A 25,893-nucleotide genomic window follows, 5' to 3' on the forward strand; every position below is an offset into this window, starting at 1 on the left:
CTAGTTCGGCTTTACTAGATATTTGAGTAGATATATCTTTTTACAACCCTATTTTACAACTCTACAGAGACTCTACATTCAGTGAATCACTGTATTTCATTTTGTATTTTATTTTGTACCCCCTGATCCTTTCCTGCTTGTGTTCTGTAATGTACAGCACTTTGTGATACATTTTATGTATGAAAAGTGCTCTATAAATAAAGGGATTGATTGATTGATTGATTGCTCAAATAAACTCAATAAAGTAAAGTAAAGTAAAACATGCACTGAGGTCAAGGTTCAAAGGTCAGTATTTTAAAGCAGGAGCCATGTAGAATCTTCATACTGACATATGTTACTCTCTAGGTTGAGGCCTTTCAAATGATGTATTTGGTTTACCTCTACGACAAAGTTTTGATTTTTTCATTTTTTGGACACAAGCCATGCCAGGTGTAGTTTCAGAGAGCACTTTGAAGGCCCAGTGTATAATTTTTTGTTTGTTTGTTTGTTTGCTTGTTTTTTCTTTTTTACTGTAAATAGTTACTAAAATGAGTCATCCTTAGAAAATACAATACTACTAAAAAGTAAACCAATAATAACAATAATGAAATAAGCAAAAATAGTATTAAGATTATATTGAAATTTTTAAATCTATTTAGAGTGGAATGGTAGCCTAATAGATAACTTAGACACTATTTATTATTGCATAGATACTATTTATTATTGTATTCACTTTTAGCATGCTCTACTTTTATCTGCTGTATATGTTTTAATTTATTTAATAACTGTGTGCCGTTACCTTCGTTAAATGTTGCTGTTGTCCCTGGTTTTATAAGAGAAGAGGGAAAGATCGCCGGCCGCTAGGGTAATCAATACATGTAAAATGCCATAGGCTTGTGCTAATAACGTTAGCATGTTGAATTTGTTTTAAAAAACGTGATAGTACAGGACAGTTGTTTTGTCAGTTAACTTTGTGAGTTGTAATGGAGCCAAACTGTGTGCCGTTACCTTTGTTAAATGTTGCTGTTGTCCCTGGTTTTATATGAGAAAATGAAAAGATCGCTAGTTGCTAGGCTAATTTATACAATGTAAAATGCCATTGGCTTGTGCTAATAACGTTAGCATTTTGTGGGGAAAATATGTCCGGATTAACACAAGTGTTTGTCGGTGAATGCTATGAGTTGTAGTGAAGCTGATTTTGAGTACTTCTGAGTACTTTTGAATCAACTAAACTTTACAGCACTCCACAGAAAGCTCCAGCGCCGACGAGTGTTTTGGAGGTGTAACTGCAGAGTGACACAGACACACTACCGCAGAAGTAAAAATGCTCACAACGGCATAAGCGATGTGTGTAGGCTATGTGCGTAGGGTCTGCACACAACCATAAATCCCCTTTTAGTCTGGGATAAAGACACTAAATGTCATTTCAGAGTGATCATTTTCAGGCTCAACATAATTTTCAGGCTCTTTTTGAATAATATCTGTCTACCACAAATCAAATTTCACAGATAACGTTTTTGCCCACAGTCAAATAACTGATTTTGAATTTTGTCCTGTCAATCTCACGTTCCATTTTGCTCTCACTTGTGGACAAGACCTTGATACACTTGAACTTCTTTGCTTGGGGCTGCAACTCACTCCCAACCCATAGGGAGCATCAAAGAATATGTAAAACAAAAAAAATTGTTAGGGGTTACCAGAATGGCACTCAAAGAAATGCACATTTTACAAAAGGCACAAACACATGAATGCATGTATGAACATAGACATTGTTGCATAGACATAGACGGATGATGAGGGTGGACAGTGTGGTATCCCTGATAAATACAACTGGTTTGAGCTCATAAAGGAGTACTTGTCTAGCTGTTGGCATTATTTCAACACAGGTAACCAACACTGCAGGTCTAAACAAATAAGCAAGAAAAACTTCCTTTTAAATATGCAAATCTTTCAGCTGCCAGGTAGGAGGCAGTGTGTCCCAATCATAAGGTATGTGGATGTTTTGTTTTTGGACATGCTGCTAAACTGGAAAACCAGAAAGATGAGATACTCATGGGTCAAGAAAAAGATCCTACCTAACAGGCCAATGCTTATACTACTATTTCACGAATGCAGTCTGCATTGGAAAATACATAAGATTTCAGGTTTCGCCACAAAGACTAGTGGTCACGGGTTCTAAGCAGTCTTTGAAAATTCTTTTGAGACGTGAGGGGGTGAATGTACTGCAACAGATGATAGCATAATACACTGACAATAGTCCAAAAAAATAAGAAACACTGAACCCACCAAGACTTGAATAATATCTGTCTACCACAAATCAAATTTCACCGATACCGTTTTTGCCAACGGTCAAAAAATTGATTTGGAATTTTGTCCTGTCAATCTCACGTTCCATTTTGCTCTCACGCATGGACAAGACCTTGATACACTTGAACTTCTTTGCTTGGGGCTGCAACTCACTCCCAACCCATAGGGAGCATCAAAGAATATGTAAAACAAAAAAAATTGTTTGGGGTTACCAGGATGGCACTCAAAGAAATGCACATTTTACAAAAGGCACAAACACATGAATGCATGTATGAACATAGACATTGTTGCATAGACATAGACGGATGATGAGGGTGCACAGCGTGGTATCCCTGATAAATACAACTGGTTTGAGCTCATAAAGCTGTTGGCATTATTTCAACACAGGTAGGCAGGAGCAGGAGTAGGAGTGGCAAGGGGAGGTGAAGGGAGGGGGTGGGTAAAGTAAAACAAAGGAAGGCAAGAGAGACCAAATAATGAAAGCATTAAGAGATAGAGTGTGAGAACAAAAGATAAGACGGCTAATGGTAAGCAGGAGGGGACAGTTATGAGGGTACTGCGTTTGAAATTACGCATCTGTTGGATGTTCACTTTTATTTGTTTGGGGACCCTGCTGACCACTTTCCTCTGGTCCATGGTCAACAACAGGTAAGTGTAAAGCTGCCTTTTCAAGTCAAGAAGATTTTTGTATTTCTGGTGCTGGAGGTGTGTTAATGGGGGTAAAAAGATAGACAGAGGCATGATAAAGAGGCATGCTGGGGTTTGACAAGGCTACAAGACTAGAGTGGGAGAATATATTGTTATAGCAGCTAATGATATTGGGGGAAAATTGAAGCATTTTGCAGTTTTACCACTCATGTCTTTGTCTTTGTCAAAAGACACACAGCAGTGAAAGGTGTAGTTAGTGTGAAAAATAGAGGCTGATTTAACCCTTTTTGCCCAGTTATGAGTGAATACGTCTCATACAGCATCATGTGTATATGTTCTTCAATACAATAGTAGTAAATAAAAAGAAAACTGGCCAGTCATAACTTCAAAGGTGTTTTAAAGGAAGGAGTGTATCAGGGTTTATTGAGTTTGCTTCCTTTATACAGTAACTAACTTAGGTGCACGATAGTGTCTTTCCTGATTGTGTTTTTGCAGATTTTTTAGGTGTTGTAGTGTGATCTTCCTTTATACAGCCATGAAAGATGTAGTTAGTGTGAAATGACTTTGATGTTGAGAAAAAGAGGCTGATTTTACTCTTTGCCCAGTTATGAGTGAATACGTCTCATACGGCACAATGTACTTCTAAGTAAATAAGATATATCCTTTGAAACGTGTGTATAGGGCATGTGTGTGATGTGCACGAGAGTGTACAGTGTGCGTGTGTCCAGTGTGACTGTGTGTGTGTGTGTTTGTGTATTATGAAATAGGTGGAACTGGTTGTTTAAGCATTCCATGGTCAAGGAAGTTGTTTAAAATGTATTTTTACAGGTGTGTTTTCTGACATTTATGTATACTAGTCCATTCCCATTGAGTGCACAGTTGCCCACGTACAGTTTCACATGGTGTGTGTTTGGGATACAGGTCATAGGAAATTGCAGATTAAATAGTCAACTGAACCCATTAAGAAGAGCAATGTATTCAGACAGCGGTTTTGTGAATTTGATAGTATGATTGCTTTATTGAAACTACAGTAGCACCATTGCCAATAGTGGGATAGTTAGTGGGCTAAAACTGTACATTAGTGAGAAGGATGTGGTATGGACCCAAATGCAGTACACAGGCGCTCAGGAACAGTTGGTAATGACCTTTATTTTCACCACAGCAAACAAGGTACGGAGCAGACTGAATAAACACAGAATAAAGTTCGTTCTTCGGGCTGAAAGCCCTCACACAGTCTCTGGGGCTCAGACGAGGGGAAGAGACGCGGCCGGAGTCGGCCGTGGAACCGAGGGGAAGCTCCTTAGCCCCAGGCTCCAAACAGTTCAGTTCTCTTTTGGTGTGAGGGGTCGTAGCCAGATGAGCAGTCCGCGAAGGCAGAGGCACCGATGGGGAGCAGGCAGGAGGATAAACGAGGCCAGGCGGAGGAGTCGTTACCAGCCGAGCAGTCAGATACCAGAAACACTGAGGCAGAGCACGAGGTCAGGGACAGAAGGCAGGTGAGTTTACCGGGAGGCAGACGAGGAGAGCAGGTCGGGAACAGGAAGAGTCGGCAACAGGAGATCAGACAGGAGATGAATGCTGTAAAGTCTCGCATGACGCTGAAGAACAGTCTGGCAACGAGTGAGAGTGCTGGAGAGGCTTATATGCAGGGCTGATTATGATGAGCTGCAGCTGTGTAAGGCAGGTGAGCAGAGTTGGGCTGATAAGGTGAACGTGGCTGGCAGGTAGAGTGGAGCAGAGAGGAGAAAAACGTGGAACAAACACACAGACAGAGTTTTCTTCATTATGCAGAAAGCGGAAACAATCCGCTGTTGAGGAGAATCAAGTAACATGAGGTGTGTGTGTGTGTGTGTGTGTGTGTGTGTGTGTGTGTGTGTGTGTGTGTGTTTTCACAAGAAAACCTGTCCTGCCCTGACTTGAAAGTTGTTTTGTAGACAGGGAAAGTGTCAGGGTTGTCTTGATGTGTGTGTGGGCCGCGTGCGTGCGTGCGTGCATGCGTGCGTGCGTGCGTGTTGTGTAGGTGTTTTAAAGGAGACATATTATGCTTTTTAGGGTTTCCCCTCTTCTTTGGTGTGTTACATAGCAGTGGCGGCTCCTGCCAAATTTCTCAGGGGGGGCAATTGTTGTGATGATGGCTGAGGTGACCCGTTCAATGGGTAAATTTGAATTAATTTGGCTCTACAATGACTGAACAATCCACTGTGGTCATCAACAGACTGATTTTCATAAGTTTGCCCACACAAATACCTTTGAATGTAAACAGAGACCTGTTTTACCATTAATCAAATAAAACTGAGTAAGGTATTCACTGAGTCATTCTCAGTCTTAATCAGAAAACATTTTATTATAGCTAAGTGGAAATTAATTTTGTGTTATGATTAAAGAAATAAATGCAGGCATACCCTACAACTTAATACAATGCACATCACATAGTATCACTGCTCTTTGACCTGACCTGAACATTTTTTGTTGTTGTTTTTCAGTTTCAGTTATATATTGGGGAGACATTTTGGGCATTGGGGGGGGACATGTTCCCCTCAATGTACAGTATATGGTGACTACGGCCCTGTCATGCATGCATAATTAGGCTGCAGTTGTCTGGGTATGCAAAGGTGAAGTGGCTGGTTTTGTCATACAAAGTTTGATGGAGTGTCAACTGGACAATATGGAGATATTTGCATCTTGAAAGCTGGACTACAAATGTGGATAGACAGGGAGAAACACACGCAAGCCTAAGACGTGGTAAGATACGATATTCCTCACTATATAAAGTGACTGATAACAAGAACTGTATAATGGATTGTAAAGAAATTCGTCAGGTTTTCATTTTGTAGACGATTGATCTGTATGTATAGCGTGATGGAATGACAGTACAATGATGTGTGTGGTATCAGTGGAAAGCTCTGCTCCTGCGCTTTCATATGATATGCGTGGCATTTCTGTGCGACCCTGCATTCGCGATTAATCCATCCAAGAATAATGTGTGTGCAAAGCTGTATGAAAGCTCTGTTATACATAATTTTAGTGTAACTTTATAATTTGTTTTCGCTGTGAAAACATTGGACTACCGACAAGTGTCCGACAAAGCTACAGTTCCGCTGTTTAACGTGATATGCGTGGCTTCTCACCAACGGTTGCGGAGAAAATCCATAGAGAGGAACGAACAGGTGTGAATTTGGGCGCACTGTGTGTCGTTTCTTTTTAACCTATATGGTTAACCTATATGGTTAAAAAAAACCTCTTGGATCAGCTGGAAACATTAGCCATGTTGATCTTGAATGTGACCGCTGCGCAGTGGCGCTGCCTCATGTGATGTCGGAATAATCGGAAAAATGAGTTTCCGGCCGTAAAGCAATATTTCAGTGGAAACGGTTGACAACGTGTTTTTTAAACATTTTGAGTGATAAAATACAACACATCTTCTTTGTAATGTCCATGATGTCTCCACATTACCACCTAAACGCTCATGAACACACAATGAAGTAAGAACGACTTCCCGACATGGGAAATCGGACCATCCGAGGAACACATGAATGGTACTTGGTGGTTTATGTATGACGACAACACGTTGGGGCATTGCATTGGAGTGCCTGCATTTAGAAAAAAAAGCATTTTACATGGAAGTCTATAGCCGTTTCTCAATATGCATTCTTGTGCGGACTTGCGTTCTTGTGGACTTGTGACACGTCATCAGTCACAGCCCAAGTACTGTTCCAATTCAAAGTTCACATCTAGCCAAGTTCAGTCCAAATTCCCGGATGTGTTCTCGCCACACCCATTTCACCGGGGATGCATCGGAGCAGACTTGTGTGGACTTCAGACAGCCAGGTATCCCAGCATGCATTTCGCAACAATCATCGGAAAATGACAAGTGAGGGAAAGGTGCACAATTGTAAGCCATAATTACCGATATGTTACTGTTGTTTTGTCACAGAACATAGTGTTTTCATGCGTAGTTTAAACGTCAGACCCGCGGTCGATGTTTTAATATAGAGCCCAGTTGAATGTGACTGAGGTCCGCTAGATGACAGCGGTGTCAGTGCTCATGTGCGCTCATGTCAGCGCTCATGTGCGCTGACACCGCTGTCATCTAGCGGTGTCAGCGCTCATAGATAATAAACGTGTGTTTGAGCGCTCAGGCTGCCCCAGAGAGCAACCTCTCTCAGGTAGTCCTTTTGAAATTCGTGGCTGATATCTCTGTAGTGGTTAAATATGAAATGTAATTCGTTAGGGGAATGTCTAATGGGCAATATTCAGTTTCAGTATAAGATATATTCTTATATTATTAAATGTTGTAACATGTTATTGTTCTTTGCATTCTTTTGCTTATTTAGGCCTATGTGTTTTTACCATTCAATAATGATTTTAAGAAGTTATTGTAATTTATTTATTGTGTTTAAAGATTAATTGTATTTATTGTAGTATTTATTCAACAGCATTTTAAATATTAATTTTCTGATATGAATTGTATACCTGATGTCTGAACTGGGGCTGAATAAAATTTTCCTTTTCACATCTGACCTGTTTGATCCCATTTATATTGGTGAGGACAGACTAAATGAGAATCTGCTGTCAGTATAATCCAGTACAGTTCAACAGCACCACAATCTACAACTCAACACTTCAATAAAATGTTAGACTTAATACAATATTAAACTGCTGTTGTTTTTTCTAGGTGAACCAAGTAAACTGTCAAGTCTCCATAAAAATGTAGACAGAAAGCATAATGATGAGACAAATGCAGTGATGGACAGTAACTAAGTATATATATATTTACTCAAGTAGCTACTGTAGCCTACTTAAGTACAAATTTGATGTACTTTGGGTATTTCCATTTACTTAGAGGGAGATACTGTACATTCTACTCAAGCTACATTTATTTGATAGCTACTGTATAGTTACTTTTCATATTTTTTTCAATAGTGTAATTTAAAACATCTTTGTGATTAAGTTTAAACAGAAGTTGAAAGATTTAGATGTATTGTGGGATTAATTTTTAAATTAAGAAACTATGCTAAAAAAATAGTGTCCCTTGTTTTCATGTCACTACCGAAACACAAGAGTTTTAATGCTCTGGTTGAGTCTGGATTTTAGCCACACCCCTGAATTTCTGAGAAGGGGGGTAGTACTGCAACCCCGTCCCAGATGGCTGCATGGTAAGTCGCTGACTCCCATCATTTTTTAAATAAATGTCTTCCAAAGTCTGAAAATCAGTGTGTAACTTTTAAAGTTGTCACTACCGAACACATGTTCTCTTCAATTATGTAAAAATTTAGGGGGTTTATGCAAAATATTATGTTTTTCTGTGTGAACAACTCTTCAAACATGTGCTTGTTAACCATGTGACTGCTAGCATTCTTTAGTTATCCTGAAAAATAGCTAGGAATGTCACTACCAAAACCTATGGTAAAGTTTCAGTAGTGACATGATCATTTCGGTAGTGACAAAATGGAATGGTCAGTAGTTAAACCCTATAATTTTGTGGTCCAAAGTCTTGCTCTGCTCTGCTCTGCTCTGCTCTGCTCTGCTCTGCTCTACTCTGCTTTACTCTGCTCTACTTTGCTCTACTCTGCTCTACTATACTATACTCTGCTCTACTCTACTCTGCTCTACTCTACTCTACTCTACTCTACTATGCTCTACTCTATTCTGCTCTACTCTGGTCTAATCTATTCTGCTCTGCTTTGCTCGGCTCCACTCTACTATACTCTGCTCTACTCTATAATCTGCTCTACTCTACTCTACTATGCTCTACTCTATTCTGCTCTGCCTTGCTCTACTATACTATATTCTGCTCTACTCTACTATACTCTGCTCTACTCTATAATCTGCTCGACTCTGCTCTACTCTACTCTACTCTACTCTACTCTACTCTACTCTACTCTACTCTGGTCTACTTTGCTCTACTCTATTCTGCTCTGCTTTGCTCTACTCTACTATACTCTGCTCTATTCTCTAATCTGCTCTACTCTACTCTATTCTGCTCTGCTTTGCTCTACTCTACTATACTCTGCTCTATTCTATAATCTGCTCTACTCTACTCTGCTCTACACTACTCTACTATGCTCTACTCTATTCTGCTCTGCTTTGCTCTACTCTACTATACTCTGCTCTATTCTATAATCTGCTCTACTCTACTCTGCTCTACTCTACTCTACTATGCTCTACTCTATTCTGCTCTGCTCTGCTTTGCTCTACTATACTATACTCTGCTCTACTCTACTATACTCTGCTCTACTCTATAATCTGTTCGACTCTGCTCTACTCTACTCTGGTCTACTTTGCTCTACTCTATTCTGCTCTGCTTTGCTCTACTCTACTATGCTCTGCTCTACTCTGCTATACTCTATGCTCTGCTTTACACTGCTCTACTCTACTCTGGTCTACTCTGTAATCTACACTACTCTGGTCTACTCTGCTCTACTCTATACTGTACTCTATTCTGCTCTACTCTGCTCTGTTCTCTACTCTGCTTTGTTCTATTCTGCTCTACTTTGTTCTACTCTGCTCTGCTCTACTCTACTATACTCTGCTCTACTCTATTCTGCTCTACTCTGCTCTGTTCTACTCTGCTCTACTTTGCTCTACTCTGATATACTCCACTCTGCTTTACTCTGCTCTACTTTGCTCTACTCTACTATACTCTGCTCTACTATACTCTTCTCTACTCTACTATACTCTGCTCTACTCTACTGTGCTGTGCTCTACTCTATAGTGAAACGTTAAAAACATATACATATTAATTTCTTACAATGACAATGAAAAGACGCAGGGCTGGGCTGTGTTTATATTGTTTTATTCTAAATGCATGTATACAACACAGTACAACAGCCAAGGCGAGCGGAGGTGGTGACATCATCAAGTTGGCTGTGTGTTTGCACAAATGGATCCTATTGTATAATCATATGGTCTTGTCACTGATTGGACTTTGGGTCTCACCTGGTTATCTATATTTGTATTGTCATTTCTTTTGTTCTCCACGCTGATGATGGCTTTACGCTGAAACGTGTTCGTTTTCTGTCCACAATTAAAATACAAAAGAAGATGGATCAATGAGTGCTGTTGTTTTGTTTGTTTGTTTAGTCTTTATCGCAGCTGTGCACCCGACAGTACCAGTTCTTCATTCATTGAGTGCCGCACCTCCTGTGGACAACATGTCATACCAAGACATTGATAAACTTACCGAGTCGAGAGCTTTTACCCTAGCTTTTTCAGACTCTGACTCTGAAAGCATGTTATTTCCCATAGATGCCTCCTGCCCTGTGTTGGACTCGCATGAGTCTCCACAGCTCAACCTTGTCCCAATACTGGCGCAACAAACGCATCCCGAGGGGTCTCAGGATTAACAAAGAACCCACACTATGTCGACACAATAACGACTTCTGCAAGAAATGGTGTGAGGTGTTGAATAAATTGCTCTTTGGACTTAATGCTGCTGGTGATCCAATTCACAAAAGATGAACTTTCTAAAACACAGTCCGATAATATGGATGGAATATGGATCTAAAGAAAGACATGAAAACGAAATTCAGCTCCCAGCAACTTCGTAACATCGAAGCAGATGCTCAGAGCTGATCGCCACATACGAGAAGGAGATTTCAGAAGTGAAAATTAGGAAATCTCGGAGAGATACTTTGGACTACAAGAACAACCGGATCTACATATGGCTGTCTGGCACACACTGCTGTCCACACAGACAAGAGGGTTTTTCATCATTGATCTGTCCACAGAGGACTCAGGAAGCGAGGGCCCATCCACTACATCTGGACCGCACACTTTTTTAGACATACCCCGCTGCTTAACCAGAGCCACCGCAAAAGACGCCCGACGCGGAGGGGCGGCAGGAAGCACCGCACATACCAGCGGCAGACAACGGGGAAGGAGTTAAAGGTCATCAATCTCTCCAGCAGGTGCCTCACTCCTGAAGAACTGTCTATTTTGTCTAAGGGTTTGTCTTTTGTTCCATTTAAGCCTGCTAACTCTTTTCAAACCAGGGTAGAACTATTCAAGTTCTTCAGATCTGTTAAACTAAGAGCCTTTTTTGACAATAAACTCCCCTCACCCCCTCATACGCAGCATGCCTTTTCTCCTCCTGTTGAACCGATAGTTTTTCGGTCAGATCTGAAACCAAAAAGCACATTCATTCCTCCTGTTCATAATCCCTCTGTAGCCACCTTTTGCAGGTTAGTAGACCAGGAGATTTCATCCTTGTTCAGAACTGATAAGAATAAACTGTACATGGCATACATCAAGCACTGTGTGGACAATATTACTGTCGAGACACATCAGGTTCTTTCCCAGTCAGAAACCATGGATGTCTGCGGAGGTTAAAAGACTGCTGAAAAAGCGGGACTCTGCATTCCAGACAGGGGACAAAGAGCATTATGGCTTGGCAAGAGTGGAACTGAAGAGAGGCATCAGGGAATCTAAGGAGGCATACAAAAGGAGAGTGGAGGGCCAATTTTGCCAATAAGTGGGCTAGGAATTTAAGGGACACCCTGGTCAGAGCTGATTGTTATGTGCCTCCTCAACATTTTTTGTCTAACCCAGCAGGAAGTAATTTGTTATATTTTAAATGTGCCCAGTGCAATGCTATGTTCAGAGGGGATATTTTTTTACATCCCCACCGGCAAAAAGTTAAACATTACAAGTAGGATCTCCTGCAGAACCAAATTTGTTGTATATCTTCTGAAATGCCCTTGTGGGTTAGCATACATTGGTAAAACTAAACGAGAGTTGAAAACTAGGGTTTCTGAACATAAGAGTAGCATGAGGAAAAATGATGAAAAATCTCCGGTGACAAGACACTTCCATTCAGCCGGCCATGATGTTTGCTCCCTCAAATTTCAAGGTATAGAAATGATACATCCTTGCAAAAGAGGTGGTGATAGGGATAGACTTATGTTACAGATAGAAGCATATTGGATCCACACTCTACAAACTGAAAGCCCAAGGGGATTGAACGAAGAACTGCTTACCGCTCTATACCATATTTGTAGCTGAGCCTTACTGCTTCTCTTTGTACCATAGGTGTGGTGTAGTTTGTCTCACTGTGTGTTGCTGTTGTGTGGATTTCATCTGCACTGAAACTATGTGCATTGTAGCACTCTATCAGGGCTTTCGTCCAGTTTTCGATGTCTGACCCCTCTGCAATAGGGGTGGAATTGAAAAAAATATTTTTCAAATCTAAATGACCAATGTCCCCTATGTCTGGACTGTCCGTGATTGTAATTGCCAATGCAGGTGATGTAGTGCTCTGCACAGGTCTTCCTGGTACTGACTGGCCTCTTTGCCCTTTTATGCAAACACAGTCTGTTCCTGTTGTTTGGTGCCCGAGGTGTTGTGTGAGATTCTCCATTTTGACAAATACAAAACACATATCCAAGATGAAATTAAAACAGAATTATTTAAGCGACAGTTTTATATTTTATTTTACACGTTTTGGATAAAGAGTAGTGACTGTGTGGGATCTTCTCAGGTTGGTTGAGTGGGCTTTCCAAATTTGTTCTCTGGGGTGATCAGTTTCACCAGATCTCTGAAGTTCTGGCTATCAGAGTCCTCATGACAGATCTTGGGTGTATGAGAACAACTCTGGTAATGATTCGTCTCTTTGCCTTTCATGTAAACACAGTCTATTGTTTGACGCCCATATATGTTAATAAATTAAAAATAGATCCAGGTTGTAATTAAAACAGATTTATTTTAACAACAGTTTTGATTTCACACGTTTTAGATAAAGATTACTCACAACAGTTTCCAGAGTTCTTGGCGGGAGATTTCTTCTTTACAGCAACTGGCCGAGAGCATTCGTCGTCCCTTCAGCACAGAATTTCATCAAATAGATGTTGCTCCTCTACAGAAAAATCACAAACTTTTCTGTGTTATACAAATATCTCTTTGTCTCATAGACAATACAGAAATATCTAAATGTAAATAACAATGTGTGTGCAACGCATTACCTAAGAACTGTGGTCTTTTTTCCAGAGCTGCTGATGAAATTTCCCACTCCTGGGATTCTTCTAGGCATCTTAGAGCTGTTTTTAAAACTCCAGTAGAATTTAAAAAAAAATCAGACACAAACTCTCGTAACATCTTAAGTAGCATTTTAAAGAAAAAAGTTTTGTTCCTACTTACCAGAAACAAGAGCCATTTAAGTGGAGAGAAGAGAACGTAGAGTAGGTGTCTAGCAAAGCACAAGCAGAGATGTGATGTGAATGCGTTTTTGCTTGTCATGGGACATGTCCTTAAAAAGGCCCTTTCCTGACGATTTGGCCACTAATAAAACACTCTGGGAGGGTTAGGGCTCTCGAACACTTTGACAGTCTTTGTCCACCTTCACACTCTTTACCAGAGTGCACAAAGCAGTGAAGAAAAAAGTACTGAGTGTGAAATGACTTTTGATGTTGAGAAAAAGAGGCTGATTTGGCTCTTTTTGTCCAGACTGTATATATTCTGTTTGTGTAAATAATCTTGTTCAGTTTACAATATATATATGTATATATATATATATTTATTTACGTTTATGTTTGTAAATAATTCCTGTTTATTTAACTATATATTTGTAAATACTATTGTTCAAATTTCTTATATTTTCACGTATCTTTCCTCTCTTGCAAGGAGCACCTGTAACATAAATAATTTCCCCTCGGGGATCAATAAAGTATTTCTGATTCTGATTCTGATTCTGAATACATTTCATAAGGAGTCATGTGAGTCTGTGCTTGAAATGTCATGCCTATAAATTGCATATTTTAAGTTTAAAATGCAAACTGTGCTTTGACATGTGGATATTATTCTGCTCAATATGTTTTGCCTCATTCATAATTCGTTGTACTTTGAGTACAATATAAAGAGTGCCACAGTTCTCCGGGTCATTATAGGTCATTAGTCATAGTTTCTGTTTACTGATTGTTTATCAGCTTCAGCACGGAATGCCATTGTTTCAGTGGCAACTGTGTGCTCATTTCCTTTGTTTGATTTTGGCAAACCTTTTCAACCTTTTACCCGCCTGTCCTGTTTCTCCTGTTTCTCCTGTTTTAATGTTCTCTTTGATCTCCACAGTGATGCGGTGTCCCACAGTCCGCCTCGCCACAAGAAAAGCCATCCTCCACCCACTAAACTCTGTGAAGGTTGCAAGTAAGAGCAAACACCAGGGGCGTCACTAGGTTTTAAGGACAGGGGGGGCTTAGCCCCCAGGAGATGCACAGGATGTGAGCGAACGTTTAATTTCACAAACAGCTAACAAAAACTGAGAAATTGCTTTTCCACTTTCTGGACAGATTTAGATTTATTCAGACATACTTTACTGTGTAAAAGTTTTAGGCCACCATTACATTTTTAATACAGTACAACAACAAACACAGGAAGTACTGTATGTTTACAGCATTAACAACAACAAAAAAAGAAAAAATCCATATAGTTACAGTGCCGTATTTAACCAATGCTTCTTATTCATTAAGAGCCCACATGTATTATCCAAAACTGTATGCAAAAAAAAAGAGCACTGTGTTCTCACAAAGTACACCATTTTAAAATAACATGGCTACAATTGGCAGTTACTTGGATGGTGGAAGCATCAAAGAATGTTGTCTGTTTTTCAGGGTGGCAAAGGCGTCTATCACTCTATTGTGATTTAGGTGCTGAAGTGCCTCTTTTTCAATTGACATGACTGCAAGACTGTGAAGTCTTTTCTGACCCATTGTTTGACGTAGCCAGGAGTGCAGCCGACGCAGTGCACTAAAGGACCTTTCACACGAGCAGCTGCTTACAGGCACTGTTAGGGCAACTTGGATGGTTGTGTTGGGGTCAACATATATTTACCTCACTCGGCGGTGTACTGCTTTGTTAGCCGGCAGAAGAAGGCCGAGAAGGTGTGGTTTCAGCTGCAGTCTTTGTTGTGTCCTTTGTTCCAAAGGTTCTGATCCGAGGAAGCTGGTCGCTCGGGGTCCTTGCAGAGTTAGACGCTGGGTGCTAACTCACTTAGTTCCTTGTTGCTGGAAAGCTAGTTGCAAACCTTGTGTTTGCCAGAGTCTGTGATCAGTTGCTCTTCCTTTAGTGGTTTGGGCTATGGAGCCAGGGTCTAGGCCTCTGGGCTGTTCCAAGCCCAGCCAGAGAGCGGTGTGAGCTGTTGAAGCTCCATGGCAAGAAGAGAAAAAAAGATCTGAAGGGAGCAAACCTTGTACAGATGCCTGTGACATCACAGAGTCACATGTCACTGTAAAAGGTCTTGTCCAATCAAGTTTTGGGACTTGAGTCTCACTGAGGTGTGAGGTGAGATCTCCTGTGGAGATGGGTGTTGCATAGCCCTCTTTGTTTGAAGACAAAGAGCATGCAGAGGAAAAAGCCTTTAAATTGTCCAGTGATGATTTTACCAAATGATAAACCATCTGTGGTCCTGTAAATCCCAACAGTTGCCTTCAGAGAGGGAAACATGTCTGAATCAAGAAGGTTGTGCACAGACAACATATCTTTAGGTGAACATCCAGCCTCTGTTTTCCGGGCAAGAAAGTTTCTGGCCACCAGAACCTCCTCTGTTTTCAGGTCAATGCTGTAGTGTTTTGCAAGTTCATTCAAGTGTGATTCACTCAAGAAGTTCTCAGATTTAGGACTGCATGCCTGGATGCCTTTTAGTAGCCCTGTATCTACACTGCAAAATCTTTGCTCAAGCTCGCCAACCATCCTATCCACACAAGGGAAAAGTAACTCTCTTTTCAACGTGTCTGAGTTGTTCAATTCAGTGCATACACCTGCAGTTGTCTCCAGCACAAAATCATCCATTTTCCTCTGTTTATGCCTTGTCCTGGCACCTTGTTCAGGGATACTGTGGGTGTGGCACAGGGCTTTGGTTCTCTCATAAAGCTCTGTGGCAAATGCATCTGTGCGTTTGCCCTTAAGTGTGTCACACACTGCTTGTTTGCAGATCAAAGCTTCTGCCAGGTCTAAAGTCTCTTTCTGAAGGAGCTTGTGGAGTCCTTCGGTTACAGACAGAAGTGACTGAAACATCAGTAGTGCATAGACTGCTGAGAACTTATAGAGTTTTGCTCTGAGACCAACAGCTATGGGGGCTCTTCTAGCAGAAAGGCACTCCAAAATGGCAGACAATGTGTCAAGAACTGCACTGATTGACCGCAACTGACATGCCCAGCGAGTGTTTGAAAGTTGCACAAGCTCAACTGTTGTCAATCCAAGCCTTGTCTGAGCCTCCATGAACTTATGATGATTCACTAGGGAGGTGCTGAAGAAAGAGTACACACACTCCAACAAGCTGAAAAGCTCCACAGCCTCTGGGATGGCCTTGCAAGTATGGCACAACACCAGGTTGAGTTCATGAGCATAACAATGCACATAGATAGCTTCAGGATGGAGCCTTCTAAAATGTGCTTGTACACCTCCAGTGGTCCCACTCATGACAGCTGCACCATCATATGTTTGTGCTACACACTTAAGCTCTGCAAGACCATTGTTTTGAATCTGCTGCTGCAGCTCATTTGCAATGGACTGGGCATCAAATGATTTCATCTCTGCAAGTGCTAGGAAACGTTCCTTCACTGCCCCGTCTGACACATACCTGACACAAACAGCTAACTGCTCTGATTTGACATCTCTTGCCTCATCTGCCATGATGGCATAGATTTTGGACTTTGTCATTTCAGATACAATGACACTTGTCACTTCCTGGGCGCAACAGTCAATCATCTCATTCTGGGAGGTTGCTGAGATATACTGAGCATTTGATGGGGGGTTATGTTTTTGAAGAAAAGGATCAAATTCCTTCAAAAGCTCCATGCACGCAAGAAAATTCCCTCTGTTTGTGCTGTCTTTTCCTTCATCATGGCCACGAAAAGGGAGTCCCTGTCTCCCTAACATAGAAGTGACTGCAACAATTCGCCTGAGATATTCTCTTCTCTCTACTATCTCACTCACATTTGCAGATGCTATCATCTGTGCAACGTCTCCCTGTTTTCTAGTTGCCTGGTAGCTTTTCCATGCAACAACACTGTCCTTATGTGTTTGTGCAATTTCATGTTTGCCAAAGATGATTAAAGCTTTCTTCCAGTTCTTGCAACCACTACTGACCAAACTATCATGTTTGATGTTTTTGCCAAACACTCTACATGGGAAGCAGAAAGCTGTATTCTGATTGACTGAATATTCTAACCAGTTGTGCTTTTCAAACCAGCTGTGGTGAAATGCTCGCTTCTGCGTACCAAAACTATCTTGTGGGTAGCTCTTCAGCTTTACCTGTCTGGGCCCTGTGTCTTTGTCACCTAAATCGAACCCTGTAGTGGAGTGAGATACTGCAGCTGCTTCATTAGTTTCCCTCTCTTGGTCTGTTTGCTGTCCTTCTCTCTCTGTAATATCTTGATCTTCCTCTGCCTCTTGATCCATCTCTGGATCCCGTTGCTCTCTCTGCCTTGACCTTGCCTGTTGATCTTTTTCTCCCTCCGCATCTCCTTCTGCCTGACCCTTCAAGATACATTAAAACACAATTTATTGAATTAATAACTGATCAACAAAGAGGCTAATGCCATGACTTTCGCTCACAACACAATAATTGTTTACTCCCAAATATTTTGAAATTGCACAGATTACATTTTGGGCACATATGTGACTAAAATGGTTGTTATTTCAAGCCCTGAAAAATATTACTTAATTACTTAAATTACAGGTATATTAAGGTACTCTTGAAAATATTTGGGCCAGGCTTATTTGGCTTATATATCTCTCTCTTGGCTATCTCCACTTTCCAATCATTACTCTCCTAAATAAAAGCTCAAGTTAAATAAGTTTTATACGGTGCACCTGGACTGAAATGTTTCATATTTCATATTCATATCGAGTTCCATAAAAATCCAAGACTGTCTGCATCACAAATGACTCTATCCTGTGAAATCCTTTAGACTCACCTTTCCAGTAGAGGTTTCTCCCCTCTCACTCTCTTTGCTCCTCTGCCCTGACTCCTACAGGTCAATAGGGGTGGTGGAGTGATTATTATTAGTGTATTATTATTATTATTATTATTATTATCATCATCATCATCATCATCATTCTTATTGTCATTATTATTATTATTCACATAATCATACGTGAATGAGCTCAGCTCCTGTTTCACTGTGTGCATCTGATGCTGGAGGCAGGGGGCTCTCTCCTACAGAGTGTGCAAGCCAGGTTTTTATTTGTCAAACAGGGAGCATTTGGTTCATTAATTACATGGGACTTTCTGCTGTTAGCTGGGGGGCTGGAGCTAACTTATTGTTACTATCAGCAGTGATGAATACTTACTCTCCTGAAAAAATTTCGTATATCCATTCTTGTTCACGTTCTTCTCCTAACGCTGCTCTAGTCGGTTCTGTGTGCTCCGCTCTCGGTATACACATGCTGCAGGTACCCAGGTACCGAGTGCAACCTAGGTTGCAGGGAAAACGTGGACTGGATTTCAGTGATGTGGGCGTGCTCTATATGCACAAGTGGAATGGATTGGATAACGACGCACTGACTCGGACTCTCTACCTTCCACTATGAAGTGAAGGGAAACTAAGATTTATGATCATATTTAAGTTTATAATGACTGGTTATGTGATTATTTATTTAAACTCATATTCTGGCCACATTATATTGAATTTGTCGGCACTTTTTTGTAAAAAAAAATAAATAAATAAATTGAAGGAAGCCCCCCTAAAATAGGCCTAATGACGCCACTGGCAAACACCATCACTGCTTCTCCCTAAATTGCATTCTTTTGTTTATGCTTTAATCACACTGTTGATTAATGTGTACTGTCCTTTTGTAAATAAAATAAAATAAACTGAAACTGAAACTGAATCAGAGCAAGTCATGTCAACACTACAGAGATCATACACCTGACTGTGTATTTGTGTGTGCGTTTCCATGTGTGTGTCACAGAGAGATCCTTGACAAAGTGAAAGAGCTTTATTCTAAAACCTGGGAGAAGCACGAGTACAATTACCAAAAAATCAGGTAATTTATTTTTGATTTATTTTATTCTGAAAGTTGTGAAATAAATAAATACATAAATGAATCAAAACAAAAAGATAACCAGAACTGCAATGAAATTTGTCTATGCATGCACAGATGTGCTGTATCTCCAGTGTCAGGTCATACAGGCAAGAATTGTCCATACAGTTCAGGAATGTACAATGAGTATGATTTTAAAATGTAGTTCCAATGAACTGTACATTAAGCCATGCTCAGGAGGGGCACATTAATGAACAGCTGCAGCTGAGTCCATTTGCTTTCTGATATAAAATAAAAATAATAAAATCTTAACACATTTATCTTTCGTCAGATGAGGACCTTGGCTCCTGCTGTATTTTGCAAATAATGAAGCTCAGTCAGTGCCAACGCTCCTGACTGTCTTGTATGTTATTTAATAAATACCTTTGGGTTCCCCAGATTACAGCTGAGCTCTGAGTGCAATGGTTTTGACAAGGCCATCATTACTCAGGCCAACACTCCGGTGGGATCTCAGATTGTGTACGACGGGGAAAAGACGAGGACCCTCAAGGTGACGTCGAAGATTTTTAGCACCTTCGCAAAGGTATGTTTGACCCTCATGAATATTACCATCATTACCACCTGCTGCTTGTTTGGTGTCTTGATTGTTCCTGAAATGTTTCATCACTGAGATTATTTCACTGCTTTGGTCTGGCAAGTTGGGTCACATGTCTACTCACATGTTGGCTCTTTGACACACATGATGACACACACTGGATCATGGCTTTTTTTTTTTTATTTGTTATGAAATTTCCCCAAAACTGTTTTGTGGGGCAAAAACACAGACAGCACCCACATTTGCAGGTTATATTTGTTTCATACAATATAATATGACTTCAGCATACATCATTTCAACCCTGCTCACACATTTTTTAAAGAATATTAGCTTTTGCCATCACACAGAAGATTTAGAGTCCCACAGGACTGATTGACCTGATTGACTGAGGAACAAATGACTTCCTCAGTCTGTCAACACATCAACCTCCTGAGACCCTGCGTCCTCATATGAGGACATCACATTTTGGGTTTGCTGCACCTTATACTCCATTCTGCTTAACTCAGACCTGTTGTTCTCGTTCGTGGACACTTTTTTTGTGCCATGTAGTGCTAACAAAAGCTCGTACAAATAAACTACAGTAATACATGTAAAACAAGATGGCAGCCATCTCTGCCAAGTCAGTCTGCAGCTGACACTGACTCAACAGTGGACAAGGTACAAAACCTGAACAAATTTTATGGTTGAAACTTCTTTATTTATGCTTAATAATGTTTGCAGTTTAATATCGTATACAAAATCTGACCAGTTTTTGCTACAGTAACAAGCTAAGACACTGTTAATGAGGAAGTAACTGAGGACATTGGGACCTTATTATCATCTCGTCTGTGGACATTGGGACTATGTTATTGCAGCATTTCACACAATTAGGAGTGACAGACTGTTCCTACAGACAAAAGGGACTTTCCAGCTTGGTGTAAAGAGCAAGGAAAATTCATACAGAGTTACAAAATGAATAATGTTCAGGCATTTAAATGAACTGTTTTATACTTTATTACACACTTGTGGCTATTAAAAATAAACCCAATGTCCCCATATGAGGACATAATTTACTTCAAATACTACTTCCTGTTTAAAGACAATGCTTAGTTTTTTATACTTACCAGATCCTACTGATCCCAAATAGCTAGGAGAGATTAAAAATGCATACCTAACAAAAGCTCAGGTCTCACGAGGTTAAATCAAAGTATGGCTTCAATGTAGCCTCAGTGCGCCTGAGTTGAATACTGACGGTAATAGAGAATGATTCATTTGTTGCACTGCATCCACTTTTTGAAATGTCTGTTATGATTTGTAGCATTTGCTGTGTGTTTGTTTTTGTTTTTTGGCTAAATGTTGTTTTGTATTTTTGTTTAAGGGTGAAACAGTTGACATTCTGGGACGCAAGACAAATTTCATTTGTTTTTTTGATAATAAAGCAAAATCAAATCAAATCAAAATAATTTGCTACGAGCAGGATTTGAAAACAAATTTGACTAAGAAAAGTACAACTCATATCTTCTGACCACTGACAAAAGCAACACACAGTAAGATGACTCAACATGTGAAGTAATATAATAAACGCACGTATTGAATTTAATGATAAAGGCAACTGTGGCAGACAAATAGTCATAACATGAGACACAGTTTCTTTGAAAATGGCTCCACTCCAGAAAAAAGTTCATACCTTGACTTTGTTCCAAGAACAAGAACCAAGCAAGGTGAGGCAGCATTCAGTTATTATGCTCCTCACCTGTGGAACAAACTTCCTGTAGATCCGAGGTCTGCTCATACTGTCAGCTCCTTTAAATCAGGGCTAAAAACACTATTGTTTACTGAAGCGTACTCTTAGATTAAATACTTACCTGCTGTATTCTACTGCCCGTACTTTTTAACTACACACTGCTGATTTATGCCTTTTATTATTCTACTGTGTCTTGTTGCTTTTAATGTCTCTGTAAAGCACTTTGAATTACCTTCTGTTGAACTGTGCTATAAAAATGAACTTGCCTTGCCTTGCCATGCCTTTAACCTCAGGTATGTTGATGCCTCTCTGTCACACAAGTGGAACTGTTTTCAAAGCAAAGCAGCTCCAACTGTCAACACTGGTACCCTGAGAGCAGTGGCGGCTGCTGGTCTTTCAAACAGGGGAAGCTCACTTTAAGTTTTACATGATAAAATCTGTCATATTGTAGCGAGGCAGTAACTTATAAAAAGAACATTTAATTGAAGCCGTTTTTCAACCACACTCATGCCATAGAACCACAGCAAAACACACCTCAAAGATTTTCAGGTGGGTTTAACTGTGAAAATGAGCTGTATCACTTATAGAAATAAAGAACTCCAGACGGCAGTCGCAAATATATTTTGTCGCATTTATCCAATGACCGTCTCGCTTTGCTGCATGACAAAAACCTGCTCAGCGCTGTCTCATAGGAATGCTTGGAGGCTCCGCGTCCACCATGCTGACACGAGAATGTATGACAGGGAGGTCGCGATTGAAAACTGGTGATAAACAACTGATGTTTGAACATCATAGTCATGATGTTAAACGCATCCTAGCACATGTTTAATGCAATGTAAATTCTTATTTTACTGTAAATTCAATAGTGCATATTTGACCATTTCTTCTGTGAAATTTTAGGGGAAGTTCAGCCTCCCTTGTTGTCTCAGAGCAGTCGCCCCTGACTGAGAGCAAAGTTTACCGAAGTCGCAGAATGGAGTATACAGGACACACAGGCGCCATTGACAATGGGGAAGGGAATACACTCATAGTTTTGTACTGCCAACCTGGCTGGTACTGCAGGGCTAATGATGGAAGGTGGAAACAAATGGGCAGATAAGTGAGAGAGACATCCATCTGATGGACAAATGGAGAACTGCAATGATGGATGGGGAAGTGAGAAAGAGACTGAAGGAAGGACTGAGCAGGCAGAATGGGAAAAGCAGTACTCTCAACTCTTTTTCAGGCGCAGACCTCTGGGGCTGAAAAAATGAAACTTGAGGCTGGCTACAGAAGCTAGTCAATCCCCATTGAACACCATGTCAAAAGAGATGTCCAGGCTACGAATCATATTCCACATTTAGGGAACATGCTTATTTGGTACAGACCCCAGTTTTCTTCTCAGTGAAACTGAAATGCAAAAATTATTATTCGCACTTAAGTTGTGATTCATATTGCAATCACAATATCTGCCAAAATAATCACAAAATGATTCTTATTTTATTCATTAATTTTTGCATAACGTGCAGCCCTAACTAGTAAGGTGTATGGGGACCCCATCTTCCCACCAATCTAATATGTGAGAGATATCCGGTCCTCCACCCCTCTGTTTGGACATTCTTGACAATTCTCGCAAGTTTTCTTCATCCTCATCCTCAAGATCTCAGGAGCTTAGATTAAGACCACCTTGTAGAGCATGGATACAACACTTTTACATCTTAAATTAATCAATAAGAAATAAAATAAACAATGTACGTTAATATAAACAACTTTAAAAACAATTTAGCCATTTTAGCCATGTGAATGATTTTAAGTATTTTACCCAATTTTATGATTGATTTAACTGTAATATTAATTGATTTTAATATTACAGCTCATTAACTTTCTGGGGGTTTTATAAACAGGTTATGAGTGTTTTATCTTTAAACTTGTCACTTATGAACAATAAAGTACAACATGTCCGTTTGCTTTGACCACACCTCGTCAATAGAAAAACATAAAAATATTGATGATAGATTGGTAAAAGCCCATAAAACTGGTCCGAAGATCAGGTCATAGATTTCCCTCCCTTAATATGGCTCTTTCACACACGGTATAATACAATCAGGATCAGTTTTATTGTCTCTCTCTCCCACCCTCCCTCTGTGTATCATTTTGTCATACGGACTGTCTTTACTGTAAGTTTATTATCTTGGTCTGTTTTGTACACTCGACATCTGTTACACATCTGTCCATCCTCTAAGAGGGATCCCTCCTCAGTTGGTCTTCCTGAAGTTTCTTCCATTGTTTTCCCCATGTAAATTTATTTTGTATGGGACTTTTTTTCTTAATTGCTACGAGGGTTCAAGGACAGTGGGTGTCATTGTAAAGTCCTCTGAGACAAATTTTGATTTGTGATACTGGGATATATATTTAAAAAAAAAAAAATTGAATTGAAAAAAATGTTTTGTAAAACCTTTTCTGCTGGTGTTCATTCCAGGAGCATCCTTTTCAAAATAAAACACGGGACACATGTGCTATTGTTGGGAACGGAGGGATCCTGACCAACAGCAGCTGTGGAAAGATGATCGATTCAGCTCAGTTTGTTATCAGGTGAGAAAGGTGTCTGTTGTAGTGCGCTGAAAGGCTGATAACAACCTTTATCAACATAATTAAATTCCCCTTGATTGAAAATTGCTTTTGACGATCTCTATATCTTGTTATTGTTTGTTCAGGTGCAACCTACCTCCTTTGGAAAATGGCTATGAGGAAGATGTGGGCATCAAGACTGACCTTGTGACAGCAAATCCAAGCATCTTTCTATTCAAGTGAGCAAGAGGATTTAAGGACCTTATATCCTTCCTTTTGTCTTGTTGCTTGACATCTGCTGTTTGTTTTCAGGTATCAATCTCTATTGGAGCGCCACCGTCCTTTTGCGGACAGCCTGCATAGCTACGGCAACTCCCTGCTGCTTTGTCCCGCCTTCTCCTATGGCTTTAACACTAATGTGTGCCAGCGGGCTGCCTACAGTGTTGAAGACTTTGAAATCCCCATGCGGCCTGTGTACTTAAATCCCGACTACCTCCTGAGTCTGGTCCGCTTCTGGCGCTCCCAAGGCCTAAAAGAAAATCGACACAGCACCGGCCTCATGATGGTTAGCCTGGCGCTGGAACTCTGTACCAACGTGCATCTGTACGGGTTCTGGCCCTACGGTAATCACCCGCATGGACTCTACGCCCTGAATAACCACTACTATGATGACGTAGCACCTAAAAAAGGAGTCCACACCATGTCGAGTGAGTTTGAGCTCTTGTTGCGGCTGCACAATCAGGGGATTCTCAGGCTTCACCTGGAAGATTGTTCATCAGATTAAAGTTCCCAAAACTGTGTTTATCATCACCAATGTTCCAGCTTGAGGCCGGAGGGAGTTATTTTATCTTTTTTTGATTTAAATTATGATCTTTTTTGAGGACCCTGTGGGGGTTATATTGCAGTGCCTTATATTACACAATCGCTGATGACAGTTAAATAACTGACCATGGGATAATTTGCTTTTGTCTTGAGACTTGTGTCAGTCTTGTGTAAATCGGAGCATTGCCTTTCATACTTTTTAAAGTCTGAACAGTGTATTTCTCATTCAGAGAAATAATTTACATAATGAAGGTGACTAAACTAGATAACTCTTTTTGAGCCAGTTTTAGAATCATGTGGGTGTTTCTATTTTTGGAAAAATGTTAAAGTGAATAAATATTTATCAAAAATATATATATATATTTGTATTTCGTTGCTGGAGTGGAATTCAAAAGCTTTTCTTAAGAGGTCTCAGCTTCTATAATATAGTGTCAATGAGCCATAACATGCCCCAAACCTGCCAAGATTCATGCAGCATTTCTTTACAAACTACAGATTTGGCTGATCCACTGATTTATTAGCAACATTTAGCATCAAACTTTTTATTTACACTTCAACCAATCCTTTATCTATGTTTTCTGCGATCTGAGGAGTTTTTATCTTCAGTGAGGTGTGTGAGGCCTTTCTGCCTTTTGTAACAATAATCCCTGATGTGACCACAGGGTGTCATTCAGCTCAGAGTGACTGGAAACTTTGATTAGCGCAGTGGGACAGAGAGGCTTAGTGGACTGGTTACAGTGGGACAGAGAGGCTTAGTGGACTGGTTACAGTGGGATAGAGAGGCTTAGTGGACTGGTTACAGTGGGACAGAGAGGGGTAGTGGACTGGTTATAGTGGGACGGAGAGGCTTAGTGGACTGGTAATAGTGGGACAGAGAGGCTTAGTGGACTGGTAATAGTGGGACAGAGAGGGGTAGTGGACTGGTTACAGTGGGACAGAGAGGGGTAGTGGACTGGTTATAGTGGGACGGAGAGGCTTAGTGGACTGGTAATAGTGGGACGGAGAGGCTTAGTGGACTGGTTATAGTGGGATGGAGAGGCTTAGTGGACTGGTAATAGTGGGACAGAGAGGGGTAGTGGACTGGTTATAGTGGGACAGAGAGGCTTACTGAACTGGTTGCATTATGCCTTAAGAATAAACAAGCAGAGGAGTTAAACCTGTAGCAGAGGTGGATTTTGAGGTACACAAGACTCACATTCAGACAGGTGAATATAACAGCAAACTCACTGTGATGTAACTGTCTTCAGAGGAGAATGTCAGTGTTGCTAGCAGCCTGATGTTATATGCACATTGTGTA

General features: G+C 40.5%; 1 protein-coding gene across 3 annotated transcripts; it reads left to right on the forward strand.

Moving 5' to 3' along the window:
- Positions 1-2,762: 2,762 nt before the first annotated feature.
- On the forward strand, positions 2,763-24,933 carry LOC126404896 (alpha-2,8-sialyltransferase 8E-like). Of its 3 annotated transcripts, none has more exons than XM_050068297.1 (7): positions 2,763-2,934; positions 13,996-14,070; positions 18,838-18,912; positions 19,348-19,492; positions 23,686-23,798; positions 23,921-24,013; positions 24,087-24,933. In XM_050068297.1, the coding sequence occupies exons 1-7, from the start codon at positions 2,834-2,836 to the stop codon at positions 24,556-24,558; spliced, it is 1,074 nt and encodes a 357-aa protein (XP_049924254.1). In that variant the 5' UTR covers positions 2,763-2,833; the 3' UTR covers positions 24,559-24,933. The 3 variants fall into 3 exon arrangements, with proteins under 3 accessions (XP_049924254.1, XP_049924255.1, XP_049924253.1); XM_050068296.1 differs by lacking the exon at positions 2,763-2,934 and adding an exon at positions 4,000-4,430; XM_050068298.1 differs by lacking the exon at positions 13,996-14,070.
- Positions 24,934-25,893: the final 960 nt, after the last annotated feature.

This window comes from Epinephelus moara, chromosome 18 (genome assembly GCF_006386435.1).
Source record: "Epinephelus moara isolate mb chromosome 18, YSFRI_EMoa_1.0, whole genome shotgun sequence".
Lineage (NCBI taxonomy): Eukaryota > Metazoa > Chordata > Actinopteri > Perciformes > Serranidae > Epinephelus > Epinephelus moara.

What these genes read in the sequence shown, in the direction of transcription:
- LOC126404896 (XM_050068296.1), top strand. Translation starts at nt 4,042, where the DNA reads ATGCAGTACACAGGCGCTCAGGAACAGTTGGTAATGACCTTTATTTTC. An exon ending in TACAATTACCAAAAAATCAG is followed by an intron (nt 18,913 to 19,347) that starts GTAATTTATTTT and finishes TGGGTTCCCCAG; the next exon opens with ATTACAGCTGAGCTCTGAGT. An exon ending in CCAAGCATCTTTCTATTCAA is followed by an intron (nt 24,014 to 24,086) that starts GTGAGCAAGAGG and finishes GTTTGTTTTCAG; the next exon opens with GTATCAATCTCTATTGGAGC.